The sequence below is a fragment of the Trichechus manatus genome, unplaced genomic scaffold (assembly GCF_000243295.1).
Source record: "Trichechus manatus latirostris isolate Lorelei unplaced genomic scaffold, TriManLat1.0 scaffold00065, whole genome shotgun sequence".
Lineage (NCBI taxonomy): Eukaryota > Metazoa > Chordata > Mammalia > Sirenia > Trichechidae > Trichechus > Trichechus manatus.
Genome location: NW_004444001.1, coordinates 3,842,829 through 3,862,858, shown reverse-complemented (window position 1 = coordinate 3,862,858; position 20,030 = coordinate 3,842,829). Strand labels below are relative to the sequence as shown.

General features: G+C 37.8%; 1 protein-coding gene across 1 annotated transcript in view; it reads right to left on the bottom strand.

Moving 5' to 3' along the window:
* The window catches only part of DNAH8 (dynein axonemal heavy chain 8), a 383,298-nt gene that overhangs the window by 131,169 nt on the left and 232,099 nt on the right, over positions 1 to 20,030 (bottom strand). The window contains 9 exon segments of the mRNA XM_023734112.1: positions 1,170 to 1,325; positions 2,779 to 2,950; positions 3,926 to 4,053; positions 5,579 to 5,716; positions 8,979 to 9,194; positions 9,700 to 9,867; positions 11,089 to 11,265; positions 13,213 to 13,316; positions 15,404 to 15,522. Coding sequence (XP_023589880.1) covers positions 1,170 to 1,325; positions 2,779 to 2,950; positions 3,926 to 4,053; positions 5,579 to 5,716; positions 8,979 to 9,194; positions 9,700 to 9,867; positions 11,089 to 11,265; positions 13,213 to 13,316; positions 15,404 to 15,522 — 1,378 coding nt within the window.

Here is a 20,030-nt window from a genome sequence, read left to right as displayed (position 1 = left end):
GTAGAGGGTCAGTGAAAAAGAGGAAGACCCTCAATGAGATGGATTGACACAGTGGCTGTAACAATGGGCTCAAGCATAACAATGATTGTGAGGATGGCACAGGACCGGGCAGTGTTTCCTTCTGTTGTACAGAGGGTGGTTATGAGTCAGAACCAACTCAGTGGCACCTAACACACAACACAGAGTTAAAGACAAATGTGCAAAGAACAAAAATTCAAGATAGACTCTAAGTCTACACCATAAATACAAACAAGACATTGTGGGGATTCAGGAAGGTCTATATTAAGTTAAGGACATATAACAAGTCTTGATGAAGGTAGTACTGGAAATTTTGAAGAAATACTTAAGGTTTTTATATGGAATGTGGGTGGATTGGGCAGTAAAATGGAAAAGATACTCTGGTTAGTAGAAGGAGTATAAGCAAAAATACAGAGGCACAAGGTTAGAACTCTAGGAACAGTGTATAGTTAACAGTGAGTATACTGACAGTGGAACTGGGATATCAGTGGAAACAAGATCCCCATGACAGTCAGGAATATTGGAATCCTGCCTTTGTTTACCCCTACCCCTCCTGACAAGATCCTCAAGAAAGAAGCTCAGGAAACAATAGCAAAACACATTACATTAACACGTTGTTGTTGTTGGCTGCCATCAAGTTGACAACAAAACAAAAAGCTGCTCTGTCCCGTGCCATCCTCACAATCACTAGTATGAATCTCTGGTATGTTGTAAGTCCATCATTGTAGCTATTGTGAGACCCTTTATTTCACGTTATTAGACTCTAACTCCAATACTGGACTCTAGTATGCAATGCAATACCAACTGTCTGTGCTAGGTTGGTGCAAATGGCCTTGAACCAAGGGATCACCAAGTTCTATTTTTGTTGTTTTCCTATCAGCCCACACCCAAGCCCCAGAACAAAAGCCACATCCAACATTAGCAAAAGCAACAGAGCCAGGGAAACAGAGGAAGAGGGAAAGCGAGAGGGAGTGCTAAAGAGAAAAAATAATCAGAGCCTTGATGTCAATTTGCAGTTAGAAAACTCAAGCACGTAAATTAAAAAACATTTATCAAAGAGATGACAACTTTATCACTGGCAGATTGAACTGAAATTTTGGGGAAATTTCACGATTTTAAGATTACTTTCCCATGCACTAAATGGTACATACCTGCAAATCATTTTCTTTTTCTTTTGATTTAATCCAAGTTTTGCCTTGAGTTTGTGGATCTATCAGGAGTGGGTACCTGGTAGCCTTTGTCACAATAATGCCATTCTGAATTGAGAGGTCATCTCCTGGCAATCCCTGCAGCCCCCACTCACCAATCTGAATGACAGGAAAGGGATACGGCCATTGAAAGGAGAACAACAATGCTTCTACTAGTAATCAAAAGTATCACATTTTAAAAGAATTTAAAAATTGGATGCCTTTATTTTTCTTTGAAACAATGCAACTGGGAAAAAAACAAACAAGCTTGTGAATGTGAACCGAGTCATATTAACTTTAAAAAACAAATTATGATCTAATGAATCCTTTCCTTAATAACCCAAGACTAGGGTTAGCCCTTTGCATTGCATTCTCATACTTACGGGGAAATGTTGTAAAGTGATTGCTTACTGAACCTGATTTGGAGATTTCAGTGGCTGAACATTTAGAGAACACGGGGGCTTAAAATGTGGTGGGACTGAGTAGGTGGGGGGATCCAGATTGGCTGGATTTAGTGGAGTAATGACTATAATGAGACGTCAGAGAACAAGATAAACTCCAAGGAGAAGCCCTGAAACTCCCCTTCCTGCCTTTTGGCTCTGCTTATATGGGGTAAGGGTGACTGCAGAGCTAAAGGCAAAGAAATTAGATTACATGAGACATTAGATTGGCAGGAGCTCATCAATGAAATTTTTGTGAACATTTCCTCCTCCAAATTAACATTGGATTGCCAGCCTCCCTCCATGTGATCAATAAAATCACCCGATATCCAAGAAGCCAACCAGCCTCCACCTTCATTAAATTACCCCAGGACCTCCAAAGGCCATAATTAATAAAGAATACCCTAGCCCACTTTGCTTCACCAGGGTCCAGTACATCTCTCATACAAAATCTATTCCCTGTAAGAGACAGATTCAACATTGTTTGAATTGTAAAAGACTGGTTTCTTAATTTTTAAGTACAGATAACATGAAATTAATAGCTTGGCATCCCTATGGAAGCAGCAACTGGGGAGCATATTTACAAATCAGGCAAGCAGCTCATAAATACAAATTGCCTGGATTTATTTCCATGTGAGCTCCGTAAGATATACCGAAAATTGATAGTGCCATCCAGTGCCCAGCAAGAAAGGTTAGTATAGTGCAGATTACTCAGTGATGCCAGAACATGCTACTGAACACTAAAAAAGATGAGGAATGATCAAAATCAGGTTAACACTGGCACTTCTGACCTAGATAATGCCTACATTTGCCTAAAATGTTTGAAACAAAGTGAGACTTCATAGGAGTGGTGAACGTAATGGAGGGTTATAAAAAGAGCTCAGTAATAGCAAGGCCGTATCTCACAAGTGCTGTTTTAGTTCACAGCAGTGTGACTAGTTTTACTTTGAAAATGTAAAGGTACTTGTATACCACAAAGAAAATTCTTCTTCTTCTTCTTTTTTTTTTGGTAAATCAAGCATTTTCAAAACAATCTTCTTGATTAAACGAAAAAAAATGTGTAACTTGATTTCTTGGTAAGAAATAAAATGAGACTGAAATTCAGATAATATTGTTAGGAAACTAATACTTACTGTTGGAGGATCCACCAACATTGAAATGATGTTCAAATTTTCAGTGAAAGGAATTCTCCGCGCTCTCAACTCTGTCTCCCACTGATCTTTAAGCAAAAGATTCCTAAATATCTGATTGAAAGGACCGAGGTAGGAAAGGAATCCAGTGCACAGCAGAATATCACCTACAAGTCTGTCAAGAAAAAAAAAAACACAAGCCCCCTCCCCAAAGTGAGACTCGGGACACACGTTTGAAGCTATTCCATTAAGCAGTTTGAAAGGCCACAGTGCAGTTTTGTTTTGTTATGGGGAGAAAACCTTGTTTGCTCCCTGCTTGATACTTTGTAATCAGACATGGAAAGACCTAAAGCAAAAGGGAGCCCAAAACCCCAAAAGAGGATAGAACTGGGAACATTTGGGGTGAGTCAGGGAACAAGGAAGAAGGCTCTCTACTAAAGCCTACAAGTTCAGAGTCTTGACTCCTAGTGGGAAATTATCGTCTTCTCATCCGTGCCCTCCCTGGCCCTGTTCAGATTCAGTCTTAGTGTTTAAAAATTGTGTTTAAATTGTGCTGTGAAATCTACTATGAGTTCATAAGAAAAATGGATCTAAATGAAGAGTCTTAACTAGCTTATTAACCATGATGAAACAAAGTCCCAATAAGACTAACTTTATCCCGCCTTGCCCATTCTGCTACTCTTCTCTTCTCCCCCTCTTTTAAGTTTTCTGAGGACACCAACGGACACCACACACCAACACAAGATACTCTTGTATTAAGAACAAACCACTGATCCACACTACCAAAAATCACTGAAGGGAAGAGCAGAGAACTGGAACAAGTATTTAGATTGCTGTGGAGAAGCAAAACAACATCAGAAGCATCCGTATACTGGACACCCACACTGCTGAACCAAAACTGAGATTAGAAAATATTTCAGGACATTTTATTCACTCTGTTTTACTGAGAGTGCGTGGTTTAAGCTGTAAGCACTTTCTTGAGTGTAAGCAGTTTCTTAGAGGATGGGAGTCACAGATGGGTATGTGGACATGAAGGAGAAAAGCAAGTCATCCTGGAAATGGATTTTTTGTTCTCTAATGTCACAAAGAGGTGGCATTTGGAGTGATGACTAAGAAGGAGAGCTAGTATAATGAAGACCAGAATTTGTACCTATTAATCTGAGCTTTGAACTCTTTACTTTGCTGAGTCCACCGGACTTTTTCTCCACTCAGTCCATCGATGAGAGTGGAAGCTGCCTGCATCTTTTTCCGGCACATGTCGGCATCATTAAGCAAATCCTATATTCATAAAGGGAGAATGCCTCAAAGAACTCTCCTGAATGCTTAATAAAGCATCTATTATGTTCACACATAAAAATACACAAAGAAGTATCTGAATTTTCAAAACAAATATAATTTAAAAATACAGTGTAAAACTTTACATATTAAATTCTGATAATTCATTGACTTACATCATAATATAGTTATTTTTGCCTTACGAAATCTCAAGAAAAGCAATTTTGTATGAGATAACCCATAGAGCATAAATTAAAATAATATTTCTTTAAATATTTTCAAAAGTGAATCAAATAAAAAAAATTCACAACTTTAAGTCTTGGACTTAATGATAATCCTGAGTTCTCTGCAGTTTACAGAGCATTTTTTTCCCCCAGAAAAAAACCTCACAATTAGTGGTGTGTAGGACTCAGTTTGTACCAGCTCACAAGAACCAAATGTTACATTTTCAGAAAATATGTGAGCTAGTTGTTAAACATAGCCCTGGTGGTGCAGTGGTAAAGAGACTGGCTGCTAACCAAAAGGTTAGGAGTTGGAATCCACCAGTGGCTCCTTGGAAACCCTATGGGGCAGTTCTACTCTGTCCTATAGGGTTGCTATGAGTTGGAATCTACCTGACCGCAATGGGACTGTTAAAAATTAAATCATATAAACTTATACTTAAGCAAATTATATTTTTAAAAAGGTAATAAAAACTCAAAACTCATCACTTCCTAAATATTTACTACATTGTACTATTATCTATGCTGTTGGGGATATTTAAATCCATTGTACTCCTATGGTGACTATATTCAGGCTTTTTCTGTAATGAATTCTGCTGAGCATCTTTTTCCAACTTTGTGTTCATCACACTGATAGCTTGAAATCAGCAGTGGTGGGAATATTTACACCACAGAAAGCAGCAAACACTATAAATCAAGGCGCGCCCCCACCCTGAGCCAGTTTTTGAACATTTACCAGCCCACCATGGTTGATAGCCTACCCTGTAAGGTAGTATATTTACTACCCAGCACTGTAGAGTCGGTTCGGACTCATAGTGACCCTATAGGACAGAGTAGATATGCCCCGTAGGGTTTCCAAGGCTGTAAATCTCTATGGAAGGAGACTGTCACATCTTTCTCCCACGGAATGGCTGGTGGGTTCGAACTGACGACCTTTTGGTTAGCAGCTGAGTGCTTTAACCACTGCACCACCAGGGTTCCTAAGGTAGTATTAGGATCCCCATTTTACAGATGAAGTTGTCACTTGCCCTAAATTGCATAATTAACAACTGGTTGAGCTGGATGTCAAATCCAGTTTTTAAACTTTAAAATCAGCAGTTTTCATTTTATATCACATCTTTTACAGATACATAAATATTAAAAACACAAAAAAGAATTTTGGAGTGCCAAAGATCCAAAATAGGTAGCTAACAGCACTCAGGTATATCTTGTTTCATCATAAACATTTGCCTGGTTTCTAAATACAACACATACTTCTGTAAAATTTTCATTACATCGCTTTGGTGATTTTATATATTTAATCTCACCATTTTCTCATTCATTGCTGCATCAAATTTTGCTTGTACTTTATCCAACTCGGCTTGCTTCTCATCCAGCAGGGCCTGTGCCTTCCCTAATTCAGCATTAGCAACTGATAAACGGCCCTCCTGCTTTGCCAGGTTAGCCTTAAAAGGAAGAAGAAGTGGTTAGTGTAGAACTGAATTAGCGCTACAAAACATTCATGTGATTCTAATTGGCAAATGGTAACAAAATTACATAATTTTTCCATTAGATGGTACATTGGAAGACATCTGTTTCAGAGTTTTCAGCTAGAGAAGCAGAGGGTCTTTGAGATATTTCGCTGATTTTTTTTTCCTTTTATTATTAATGTACTTACATGTTTAATATAGAAAACATGGAAAATACAATAATGCATATGGAGAAAAAAAATCACCCATGATGCTACCCAGAGATAACCTGTGAATATTTTGTTAAGTTAACTGATACTCTTATTTTTTACTGACTGTATTAATATATTTTACCACATACTTAAAAATTCTTCATGAACATTAGTTTTATGACTTCATGATATTCCATGACTTAGATGTATCATAATTTAAGTAACTTTCCCCCTACTTTCAGACATTCATTTTTTCCCACATTTTTAATTATTATATTTTTATTATTGTATTTTATTTTTAATTGTTATAAATGACGCTCTGATAAATACCGTTGGGTTTGTAATTGGAACAGTAATTTTCATTTCTTTCTAAGCCCTACAGCATGGTAATTATCTGTTTCTTGTAAATTTAATATAATTAATCAGTAATCTAGACCCAGAGCCTTCTGGAGTAGTTACTTTTGATAACTTTCTCAGTATTTGATTGATTTGAATTTAGTCCCTTTTCCCAGAAAAATTTTATTTCATGTAGATTTCCTAATGCATTTACATACATCTGCACAAATTTTTGTTTTAATTATTTAAATCTACACATCTGTGACTATATGGATTATATGGAAAGTCTTACTATTCTCATTTGTTTTTCAGTGTTTTTTTCTTGATTAGATTTTCCAGGAGCATATCTCTTGTATTTTGTCTTTGCAAAGCACCAGTTCTTAGATTTACTCATTAGTTCTGCTTTTCTTGTCTCTAATTTTTAATGTTATTTTTATTAGCTCTCTTTTGCTTTCCTTAAATTTTGTATGTATGCGTGCTTATGAGTACGTGAATGTACTATTTTGTCCACATCACGAAAATTTTGATAACTAGATTATTTTCATAATTTTCTAAACAGAAGTGGCTCTGGCTTTTTTTTTTTTTAATGTAAACTTCCTCATTTTATTGCATTATGATCAGAGAATGAGGTGCCAGCAACTTGTGCTTTTGAGAATTTAAGCAAGGTTTTCTTTTAACTTTGAATAGGATCAATTTTTATCAATGTTTCTCAGATACTAGAAATAATTTCATATTCTTTGTTTATACTGAAGGAAGTTCAATATAGCTATTCAACGTTAATAATAATATGGTATAAAATCTCTATATATTTATTAGTTTATGCCTACTCAGGACTGGCTACATAATTTGTTGGCCCAGTGCAAAATGAAAATGTGCAACCCTGTTATGGGTTCATTTGTGTCCCCCAAAAAAGATATGTTGAAGTCTTAACCTCTCGTACCTGTGAATATGACCTTGTTTGGAAATAGGGTCTTTGAAGATGTTACCAACTAACATGAGGTCCTAATGCAGTAGGGTGGGTCCTAATCCAATATGAGTGGTGTGCTTATAAAAGAGAAGAGATGCAAACAGACCCACAGGGAAGATGGCCAGGCGAGATCAGAGTTATCTACAAGCCAAGGAACACCAAGGATCACTGGCCGTCACCGGAAGCTGGCAGAGAGGCACGAACAGTTTCTCAGAGCCCTCAGAAGAAACTGACCAAGCAGCTGCCCTGATTTCAGACTCCTAGCCTCCAGAACTGTAAGGCAATACATTCAGTTCTCATAAGCCAACCAGTCTGCTGTACATTGTTAGGGTAGCCCCAGGAAATGAACACAGGCTCCTCATTAAAGAGGGCAAAGGCAGAGCATTAAACCAAGCAGAGGCCTTTCTTAGCACAGGGCCACATGTACACAGGTCGCACACCCATATAGCAGGCTCTATGCCTACTCCATCTGTCATAGATGAATAGCGTGTGCCAGGGTCACAAATTATAATATCTGTTAATTTCTACTTAGCATAGTAAGTAATTGATTTTACTTTATGTAATTTGATACTATTTTACTGATTGCATGAAGCATTGTTGCAATTAAATCTTCACTGTGTATCATAATTTTTATCAAGAAAAAGTAACTCTGCTCCCATAAATGGTTTTTTTCTTATTTCTACATTTATAGTAACACTGTTCCCTTGGTATCTTTTTATGTGGGTGTATCTGCTATCTTTTCCCATCCTTCCCCTTTGCTAAAATTTTCTTACTTTGAATTTATTTTTAATTTTTCTTAAAGTTACATGTGCACAGAGTTTAAAGAGGCAGTCATTTCTATAAGGATTATTATGAAAAACAGTAATCCTCTGCCCACACACTCACCATTTTCCAGTCCACAAAGCAACCACTTTAAATTCTTTTAGCTTTTGGTTGGCAGAGGGGAGAAAAGAAGTTGAGAGTAATGTGTATCTAGAGGTATATTTTGTGAATCCTTGCATCCCTAAGAATGTCTTTCTGTTCCCTCAGACAGGAAGGACAGCTTGACCCAGTATACAGATGGTTGGGTTTTGTGTGTCTGTGTGTGTGTCTGTGTGTGTGTGTGTGTGTGTTTACCACCTAAGTTGCGCCCTTGAAAATGTCTTTCTGTTCCCTCATACATGAAAGGCAGCCTGAATTCTTGTTATTGAATAACTGTACTACAGCAATTTTCCTCTCAAAACTCTGCATATGTTTTTCCATTATCTTCCAGCATTTATGGTTGTGGGAAGCCTGCAACATTCTGATTTCTTTTGTAAGCAACTGTTGCTTGATTGTTCATTTCTTAGATGCATATAAGGTTCCCTTTCTAAAAATCTCTAAGACTTAAAACATTTCTAGGATTTATCTGTTTTTATAAATTTTGTTTGGAATACAGTAATAAAACTCAGTCTCCAAACCCAATGCTCAAACTTTTAAGAAATGGCAAGTTTTCTTTCATGATAGCTTGATAATTATTTCCAATAAGTTAATTTCCTGTTTAAGTTAAAGAGCTGGCTTCAGTTACTTGTCTGTGATGCCAAAAAATACATAAAGGATGTAAAAGAAATGAGAAACTGTGAGAAGACATACATAAAAAGAAAAAATTGGTAACAAGGACATATACCTTTATTAATCTAAATTATGCTTTGTCTTTTAATAGTAGTAATACTGATGATTGATTCTTTAAACATTGGTTTATGGAGAAATGAAGGAAAATGTTTACCTTCAGGGGCAACACTTCCCTATTGATGCCATAAAATGTCGCCATAGCAAGTGTCCAAGACAGCAGACCGGCCACATTCCCACAGACTTTTTTTGCACTTTCGAAGGTGTAGTCATCCATATTAAAATATGGCTGTAGTAACTCAACAGTCTCTTCATTTATGGTATCCTTGGGGAACTGCTGAAGGTTGAACAGGAATCCTGTTGCACTCATCAACTGAAAAATAGCATAACAACTTGTAACTTCGGAGAGAAAATAAATATTTTCTTCCTTAGATTTAGTGTGCATTTCCAAATTGAAGTAACAATTGATTTGCCCTAAACATATAGATCAAGATTATGATGCAGTCAACTTAAGTCTGTAAATTGCAAATTGTCTTCTCGTTTCTGTAGAGAAAGAGCAAAGAAGAAAGCTACATATATTTCCTGTCTAGAGAGTTCATCTAAATACCACCAACCACACAGCCCCCCTCCCCACCTTTTCAAAACTGGGCTAGGTTGATACCAAGACCAGCCACTAGTTCTGAACAGACTTCATAAAAGGAAGGCATTCAGCTTTAAAATCTATCCTTACTTAGATTTTGGGAGATGCAGTTTCTGATAAGCTCTTAGATACACAATAATCAATTATTGTCTGTCAGCTTGTCTGGTCTATACTGAGTGTCCAGGACTGGGGACACGTGATGCGCCTCATAGGGCTTACAAAGATAGATTCTACTTACTTTTAATGATTCTCCCCAGGATGGCTTGCAGCAAGGTTTTTCTGGATCCATAGTAACCGGGTCAATTTTCTTTTGAAACAGTAACAGAACGCAGTCCATGATCCTCATAATAAGGTGTGGGGGTTTTGCAAGTTTTCTGACCGTGGCAATATCATTTGGTTTGATTGTCTGTATTGGGGGTTTGGAATCAATACATATTTTGTTCAGTAATATTAATAGTCATGTGGAGATCTAATACTTTCAAATAATTAAGGTAGAAAACTTAAAAACTTAGTCTCCCTCCAATCTCTGGCATTATCTCCTCAAAGTTCTGAATTCTAAGATTTTTGCGTAATGGCTCTTTCACTGTTATTTTGAGATTTCTGTTAGTTTTTGTTCTTTTTTTCCCCCCAGTTGCTCCTAACTAACTACTTTGGAACATCACTACCATTCACTTCTCACCACCCCACACTCTCCTGAGGAGGGCAGAGAAGACACAATTACCCTAAATGAGGATACCTGCTATGATAGAAGCCTAGGGGTGATAGGAAAAGAGGAGGGCCCAGAAGAAGTACTGAAAACATTCTGGAGGAGGTAAGGAGTGAGCCCAGTCTTGAAGAATGACTCTTATTAAGCAATGAAGGTTAGGAAAGGCATTCCTGGCAGAGGGAGAGGCACATTTAAACGTGTGCCCATGATCCTTCCAAAAGCCTACATAGGTATTTCTGTATGTTAGGGCAGAATGTCAAGAGATGAAGTTCACGGAGTAGACAGAAGCCAGGTCAGCAGCAGCACTGGTATTTCTTGAGCACATTCTGTGTGCCCAATATATTGTATTCATTGCTTTTAGCTACATTGATCCCTCAAGAATCCATGGGGAATTTAATCCCCACGGAAACCCATGAAAGTTAAGTAAATTTACTCCAGATCATGTATCTAAGAAGTGGTTGTCATGAGAGGAAAACGCGGATCTGTCTGTCTCCAAAGCAGCAGTGGATGGCTGGCTCAGGACTTGATCCTGAGAGCAGTGAGGAACCACAAGTGGATTTTAAGAATCAAGGGTGGCATAATGTGGATGGGATGCTGGAGGATCCCAGAAGGCTCTGTATATAATCTCAGTCCCTCATGCTATAGTTTAAGCCATTAATCGCCAGCCTTATGTCTCAGTTCTCATGGAAGGCTGATTTATGGAATGAAAATAATAAGTTTACAGGAAGGAAAAGTCTTTAAAAAATTAAAACATAGAAAAGTAAAGCAATGGAAACATTTGTTTGCACACTCAGAGATTATAAATCACATTAAGAATCCAATTCTGTTTTCTGAATACAAAAATTCCATAGTTAACGTATTGTAAGGAAACATGGCACCCGCTAGGACTTGTCTTGGGAGGGATAACAATGCACTGCTCACATTCAGGGCTGCTTCTGCCTCTTCCAAAGCAGGTTTAGCTGCCTCGAGTTTGGTCTCAGCTTTTACTTTTTCGGTATCAATTTCATCCACAATTTTCTGGGCTTTGTCTTTTACCTCCTGTACTTCATTTTTCACCTTAGCCGAAGCCTGTGCACTTACTGTGACTTCTGCTAATACCTGTTAAATTGAGGAAACAGATGAGAGCAAACTGTAAGCAAAATTCACAGATCTATATTAGATATTTCATATTTAACATAATACAAAGCATGAATAAGTGCAAATTTAGTCTCCAGCTAAGTTGCCTGTATTTCAAGGGTTTTAAAAGTAATTCCTCTGAGCAGTTCCTTGCAGTCTTCTATTTTCTAAGCTTTTCTCAAGCTTAGCATATATAAAGAAATATTTCAAGCTTTCAGGAAAATGGCATTTCCAATATACGCAATTTCTGGAGAATTAGGAACAGTTCAAGTAAGTATAATAGAATACTGTCGGAAACCATAGGAAACCCACAGCAATAACAATAAAAAATAGCTAATTTAGTTGAGTGCTTACCCTATGCCAGCACTGTGCTAAGCACCTTCCCTATGTTATATCTCAGTCAATCCATTAACTGGGTAAGGGTCATGATCTAATATGTATTCTTAACTGACTCTCAGGGAGTGGAATATGAGAACAATCTAATACTGGTAGGTGATAGATAAGGAGCAGCACATATGTATCACTAGCACCTTGACAGGAGTATATATACACCAGTAGTCCCCAGCTTAACAGTGTATTCGAGTTACAATGAACCACACTTACAACCATAGGTTTATTTATTTATTTATTTGGTACATCTTATCATTATTAATGTGTACTACATACAATGTTGCAGCATGTAATTTGCTGATGTCATCACATCTGTAAGTTTGTATGTAATATTTCCAATCCTCAAAGATAAATAAAGATTGGATTTATAAAGATACTGATAATAAAAAGCAATAATAATGAAAACTAAAAATAATAATAACGTATTCAGCTTATGTCAGAACCAACTTATGATGGAGTTTTCAGAAGAAAACCCCGTCATAAGTCACAGGTTACCTGTTTATACCTGTATATATGTATATATCCCCACTCCTCACTTACTGATATGGTTAGATTCCAAAGACCAAGTCCTTAGAACTGCCAATTACATCGTTACATAACTGCCAAATCACTGAGAATCACGACCCAGCCAAGTTGGCACATAACCTTAACCATCACAGCCAGTGTTACTCTCGACTCACACCTCGGCATCTGTTACTGCCAGACATATGTCATTAATGTGTAAAACAGTCAGGTAGTAAATTTTTTACTATTGTTGTAAATGTGAAATGTCAGATAATGAGATAGTCGATAAGTGAGGAGTGGGTGTATACGTGTGTGTATATATGTATTTTTTTCTTTTTTTATTCCACTAACTCATCCTCTTATCTTTTCTCTCCTTTACACAAACTATAGATGATGCTTGGGCCACCCTAAATCTGGAGCAAAGAGAAGACCCAATACAACTTATAGTCAAGCAAAAATTGCATAAGGAAGCCTAGGGGACAGTGAGTTGAAAATAGTGGTGATGGAATAATTTGGAAAAGGATAGTGTGAATAGCAGCACAACTGGAAGAATGTAATCGATGTCACTGAATTGTACATGTAGAAACTTTTGAAATGGTGTATCTTTGGCTATGTATATTTTCACAAAAAAAAAAAAAAAAAAGGTCCTCCAAGGTCGAGAAGGGAGAGGGGTTGTTAACCAATGTCATAAACAATATGTGGTACTGACTGTTTAATGAGAACTATTTGTTCTGTAAACCTTCATCTAAAGTACAATAAAAAAAAAATTTTTTAAAGTCTTCCAATAAAAAACTGCATAAACAAAGGAGAGAGAACAGAGTAAGAAAAGAAAGAATAGCCTTAGACCAAGTAGAACGTATAATAGCTATGACTTAGTATAAGTTAAACAAAAATATTTAACGGTCTTTGAATAGTCTCTTAACCACAAACTGTCCGCAAGCCCTGTTTATTTTTTTAATAGCATTTTGAAATAATGTTTTTTTTAATATGAAAAAATATTCATCATCTCTAGTCATAAAATAAATACAAACTCACTTCATCTGCTTTTACAGAAGCCACTGCCAATTCCTTCTCCTTCACTGCAAGATCCTGAGAGAGTTTAGCAACGGATTCACTTGCCTCCATTAGCTTATCAAGACCTTAGAAAATATGATAATCAGGTAGTTTACAAATACACACTCTTGCTGAGTATATGAAGATACACCATATAAGTAAATACTACAACAAACACAAGATAATTCTTTATGAACAAGAGCTTTAAAAATATACATGTCTTAGGTGCAACAATACTGACCATATTTCTCAGAGTTTCAACAGAGGGTGCAGTAAGTAGCTCTGATTGAAGAATATTATCTAGCTGCTTTTAACGGAAAATCACCATGGTATGTTGTATAAGATTATTTTAGCCAGGAAATTTACTGGACAAATGTATTATCACCTTGACTTTGTAAACAGTTTCTATCATTTTTTTGCCTTTGAATTGTATTGCAGCTGAGGTGGCAATGAGGCAGATAACGTATTAACATTTTTTTGTAGTTCTCTTTGCTATAAAAATTAAAACGTGTAACTGACTCTGTAATTTTTGGTATTATAGAGCAAAATAATTCGTTAACTGAATTTCTCATATTCCAACTGGATTCTAGACAGTGAGAGGTATTGGCAAATGTTCATGTCTCTGGGAGAGAAAAGAAACATCTGGGTCTCTGGGGGGAAGAAGCACGGATTTGTATGTCTGCCAATTTCCACGGTGTAAATACTCCCACTACGGCTGATGTCAAGCTACCAAGAGATTCTCAGATGGACACTACTATATAATATTTCCACCATACAGACATAATAGATACAAATCACCTGGAGAACATTAATAATAGTAAGATGTAGTAAAAAAATAGAGAAGTGATGAGTTTTGAGTATTTATCACACTTATTTTTAATATAATTTATTTAATTGTAAGTTTATATGATGCAATTTTTTTTAAGGCCGTGTTTAACAACCAGCTCATAAAATTCCTAAAAATTTAACTGGCACTCATGAGCCAGTACAAGCCAGCTTCAGCACATCAATAGTTTTAGAGCATCACTTAGAAAAGCTGCAAGAAGGTGGGCCATGAGAAAAACAACAGAAAAAGCTTTCTTTCACAACATTTCTATCATCACTATAACTTCACAGACCCTGGAGTTAGTTACACTACATGAGCAAGTGATGTGTAGGCAAAGTAAAAAGAAAGCACTAAAGTGTGTTTTCCACCACCTGTGTATCAGTTTGTCTTAGTGTGGTGGCTTGAGTGTTGCTATGATGCTAGAAACTATGCCACTAGTATTTCAAATACCAGCGGGGTCATGCATGGTGGACAGGTTTCAGTGGAGCTTCCAGTCATAGCTTTTAGTCTTAGCTTCCAAACTACAACAGACTAGGAAGAAAGGCCTGGCCATCTACTTTCAAAAATTAGCCAACAAAAACTTCATTGATCACAACAGAATATTGTCCAATATAGTGCTGAAAGATGAGCCCCCTAGGTTGGAAGGCACTATACAATAACCACAACAATGGATTCAGACATACCAACAATCATAAAGATGGCACAGGACCAGGTAATATTTAGTTCTGTTATATATAAGATTGCTGTGCATCAGAGCCAATCTGATGGCAACTAATAACAACAAAATGCATTTTGGATCATTGGGGCTACATGCTTTTTGGACATATAATCTGTTCAATTTATACTTTGCCTGGGTATCTACTTCTGAAAAAGCCAGTGAAAACCCTATGGATCACAGTGGTCTGATCCGCAACTAATTATAGGGATGGGATGGCGCAGGACCAGGCAGTGTGTCTTTCTGTTGTGCATGGGTTGCCATGAGCTGGGGTCCAACTTGATGAGAGCTGGCAACAACAACAACATGGCAAATCAAGGAAAATCATACTGAGATCAAAAACTGTAAGGTGACTTTTCCCCTATCTCTGAGCAGTGGCTCCGTGACTATGCTGACTCACTGCCCAACAGAGCTGAAAGAGCTGAGAGAAATGGTTCTAGAGAAAAAACAGGCACCTCGGTTTACATTTCCTTCTGCCCAGAGTTTCTTGACAGGTTAGAAGGTCCTTAGGGGCGTCCCTCAAAATTATCCAAATACAAAATTAGTATTTTGTTATCAAACAGAACAATATCCTCCAACAAAATATTAGGATCGCTATCAAACAAACCCCCTGAAATAAACTGCGTTCTTACCAATATTCATACGTTCAGCTTGTCCATCAATATATTTCACCTTTTCAGTATAAATGTTTTTATAACCATTTATAAATGAGAGATATGACTTTGGGGTCACGTGGGCTCTTCGGCGGTATCTGAAAATAGAACATAGAAGCTTTCTTCGTAGCTATCATTTTGGTGTACCCCCAAAACATGTCAATACAGACGTTGTTCTTGTTGTAAAATCAGTGTAGTCCTGTAGATTGATTCACTAGCAAGAGGACAGGAATTATGACTGGCTTTCCTAGCTGTGAGGTGGAAACAGAACTAAATCCCTGTCTGACCGGGTTTAGGGTTTTTGACTTGATTCTCATCATGTCTCTGGACTTCTATTTCCTCATCTGGAAAATTGAGGAGAATCTCTGCCCTACACCTCACAGAATTTTGTGAGTATCAAGTAAGGTAACATGTGAACATGCTTTGTTAACTTTAAATTGTGCTGTGATCCATTTTCATACATCTGATACAGAGGCGAAAACAAGTCTCTCCCCCGGGTCACTGGCTCTTCCTTGAAGTCAAGACAGTCACACTTGATTCAAATGCTCTAATCCACTATGAGCTTCACTATAGGAATTAGACTTAACCATGGAAATAAATTTTAAAAATAATTTTATAGAGAAGAAACTCAGGGGGCGGGGCCAAGATGGTGGAGTACTCAGATGCTTCTGGTGGACCGTCTTACAGAAAAGACCCAAAAAAAACCAAGTGAATTGATTATATATGACAATCTAGGAGCCCTGAACATCAAAGGCAAAGTTGAGGAACCGGACTGAGTGGCAAGGGGAGGGAGAGACGGTTTGAAAGCAGCAAGGAGTTGCCAGACCTGACCCAGTGAGAGCCTGAGCCATTCAGGCCTGATCAGCTCATGGGTGAGTGGTGAGGCAGGCAAGCAGTGGTGCTCAGGAGGAGTTTTCCACACCAGAAGAGAACCAGCAGCAGAGAGTCTACTCGGCCACCCAGAACCAGTGAGAAGCAGCCATTGATCAGTGAAAGATAAGTACCAGTGTCCAGCCTAATGCACAGATCAAAAACACTCACCTTAGGGAAAAACCTCTCTCCCATTTACCTCCCTGCTCCCTGCTCTGCACTGTGTCCTGGACTGGCTTCAGCAATTGCCAAGTCCCTTGGGCCAGAAGTAGGACCCTGAGCCATTCTCCTGGCCTCAGAGAGTGAACAAACTAACAAACGGGAAATCATAAACTGTCAGATCCCCTAAGCCAGCAACTCAGGGTAGGCACAGCTCCTTTGCCTAGGCACAGGCATAAGAGATGCACGGACTTTGAGTGCCTTTTCCCCTGCATAGACTTGTGTGGGCCCATGTCAATAGTGTAGGCCCTCAATACTGCAGTACAACAGGGTATTTACCTGAAGTCTAACTTACACTGTTTCAGTTGTGAAGTGGCAGGTTCATGACATTTGACAATGCTCTGTCCATTAAGCAGGGTCTTCAGTCTTCACCTACCCACATCAGGGGCCTGAGGACTGGTGGCTCTACCCATGCCACCTACTCACCTGTGATAGGGGCCCAAGAATAAGAGGTGCCCCCCAATCCTTACAGCCAACAGCAATGGGTGCTTATATTTTGCCTGCAAAATCCACCCACCTAAGTGCTATAGGGAACAGGGACATGCCTTCCTCCTGGACACTTGGGGGTGGCTGTCAGGCCCCTGCCTTGCTCAGAGTGTGCCCCCCCAGCTACAGCCAGATGCCTGTGCCTACACCAATCACCTATGCCTGTCTAGGACTGTAGGCGAGAGCCTGCAACACACACTTGGTGGATATCTACTGGAGCCCTTGAGCTGAATCCATACAGGAGGAGTGGGTGGACTTCTGAGCTCACATACCTAGTAACAGATCTAACCACCTGGTGACAGGACATTAGAGCTTCAAAGGTGTCAATAATCAAACTAGCTAACATGAGCACCCTATTTGGGCAGATCAAAACAAAACAAGAAGCTAGGACACAGTAAGCAAACATAAAATAAATAAACGTAATAACTTATTGATGGTTTGGAGACACCAGTCAATATAAAATCACATAAAAAGGCAGTCCATGATGGCTTCAGCTAGCTCCCAAAATAAAGAATCTAGAAGTTTTCCAGAGGAGGAAAATTTATTGGAATTACCAGAGGCAGAATACAAAAGATTAATATACAGAACTCTTCAAGAGATTAGGAAGGAAATTAAGCAAAATGCAGAACACGCAATACAGGAAATTAAAAAGGTTAGAGAAGAGCACAAAGACAAACTTAACAGGCTGAAAGAATCCACAGAGAGGCAGCAATCAGAAATCCAGAAGATTAACAATAAAATTTCAGAATTAGACAACTCAATAGAAAGTCATAGGAGCAGAATTGAGGCAATGGAAGTCAGAATTAGTGAGATTGAAGATAAAGCACTTGACACCAACTTATTTGAGGAAAAATCAGATAAAAGGATTTTAAAAATTGAAGAAACCCTAAGAATTATGTGGGATTCTATGAAGAGGAATAACCTGAGACTGACTGGAGTACCAGAACGGGGCGGGGGGTGGGGGTGGATAACAGAAAATACAGAGAGAATTGTTGAAGATTTGTTGGCAGAAAACTTCCCTGATATCATGAAAGATGAGAAGATATCTATCCAAGATGCTCATCAAACCCCACATAAGGTAGATCCTAAAAGAAAGTCACAAAGACATATTATAATCAAACTTGCCAAAACCAAAGATAAAGCGAGAATGTTAAGAGCAGCTAGGGATAAATGAAAAGTCATCCAAAAAGGAGAGTCAATGAGAATAAGCTCAGACTACTCAGCGGAAACCATGTAAGCAAGAAAGCAATGGGATGACATATATAAAGACTTGAATGAAAAAAATTGCCAGCCAAGAATTATATATCCAGCAAAACTGTCTCTCAGATATGATGGCAAAATCAGGGCATTTCCAGATAAACAGAAGTTTAGGGAATCTGCAAAAACCAAACCAAAGTTACAAGAAATACTAAAGGGAGTCCCCCAGTCAGAAAATCAATAACATCAGATAACAACCCAAGACTAGAACACAGGACACAGCAACCAGATATCAACCCAGATATGGAAGTCACAAGAATATAAATCAAAGCTAAAACACTGAAAATAGGGAAACAGATGTCAATATGCAAAAAATGACAGCATCAAAACAAAAAAGAGGGACTTAAAAAAATGTAGACGTAGATTTTTTATAGGGAGAGAAAGTCAAGATGATAAAAAGAAATAAAAGACTGTTTAAACTTAGAAAAATAGGGGTAAATTTAAGATGATCACAAAGGAAACTAACAATCTTACAAGTCAAAATAAAAAACTAAAAAAATATAAAAACTCAGCAAATACAAAATCAACAACAATGAAAAAGATGAAAAGAAAATACATAAGGAAAAACGACTCAGTACAGAAAATTAAGTGGAACAAAGAAACTGTTAACAACACACAAAAAAAGACATCAAAATGACAGCACTAAACTCATACCTATCAATAATTATGCCGAATGTAAAAGGACTAAATGTACCAATAATGAGACAAAGAGTGGCAGACTGGATAAAAAACACAATCCGTCTATATGCTGCCTACAAGAGACACATCTTAGACTTAAAGACACAAACAAGCTGAAACTCAAAGGATGGAAAAAATATATCAAGCAAACAACACACAAAAAAGAGCAGGAGTGGCAACATTAATCTCTGACAAAGTAGACTTTAAAGTAAAATCCACTACAAAGGATAAGGAAGGACACTAATGATTAAAGGGTCAATACACCAAAGGGACATAATAAATATTTACACTCCCAACGACAGGGCTACAAAATACATAAAACAAACTCTAACAGCATTGAAAAGAGAGATAGACAGCTCCACAACAGTAGTAGGGGACTTCAACACATCACTTTTGGTGAAGGACAAAACATCCAGAAACAAGCTTGACAAAGACATGGAAGATCTAAATGCTACAATAAACCAACTTGATCTTATAGACATGTACTGAACACTCCACCCAACAGCAGACAAGAATACTTTCTTTTCCAATGGGCATGGAACATTCTCCATAATGGACCACACACTAGGCCATAAAGCAAGCCTTAACAGAATCCAAAGCACTGAAATATTACAAAGCATCTTTTCTGACTATAAAGCCATAAAAGTAGAAATCAATAACAGAAAAAGCAAGGAAAAAAAAATCAAACACGTGGAAACTGAACACCTTGCTCAAACACTACTGGGTTATAGAAGAAATTAAGGACAGAATAAAGAAATTCTTAGAATCAAATGAGAATGAAAACACACCCTACCAGAAACCTTGAGACACAGCAAAGGCAGTGCTCAGAGGTCAGTTTATAGCAATAAATGCACACATCCAAAAAGAAGAAAGGACCATAATAAAAACATTAACCCTACAACTTGAACAAGTAGAAAGAGAGCAGCAAAAGAAGCCCCTGGGTGCCAGAAAGGAAATAATAAGAATTAGAGCAGAATTAAATGAAGTAGAGAGTAGGAAAAAAAATTGAAAGAGTTAACAAGACCAAAAGCTGGTTCTTTGAAAAGACCAACAAAATTGATAAACCATTGGCCAAACTGACAAAAGAAAAACAGGA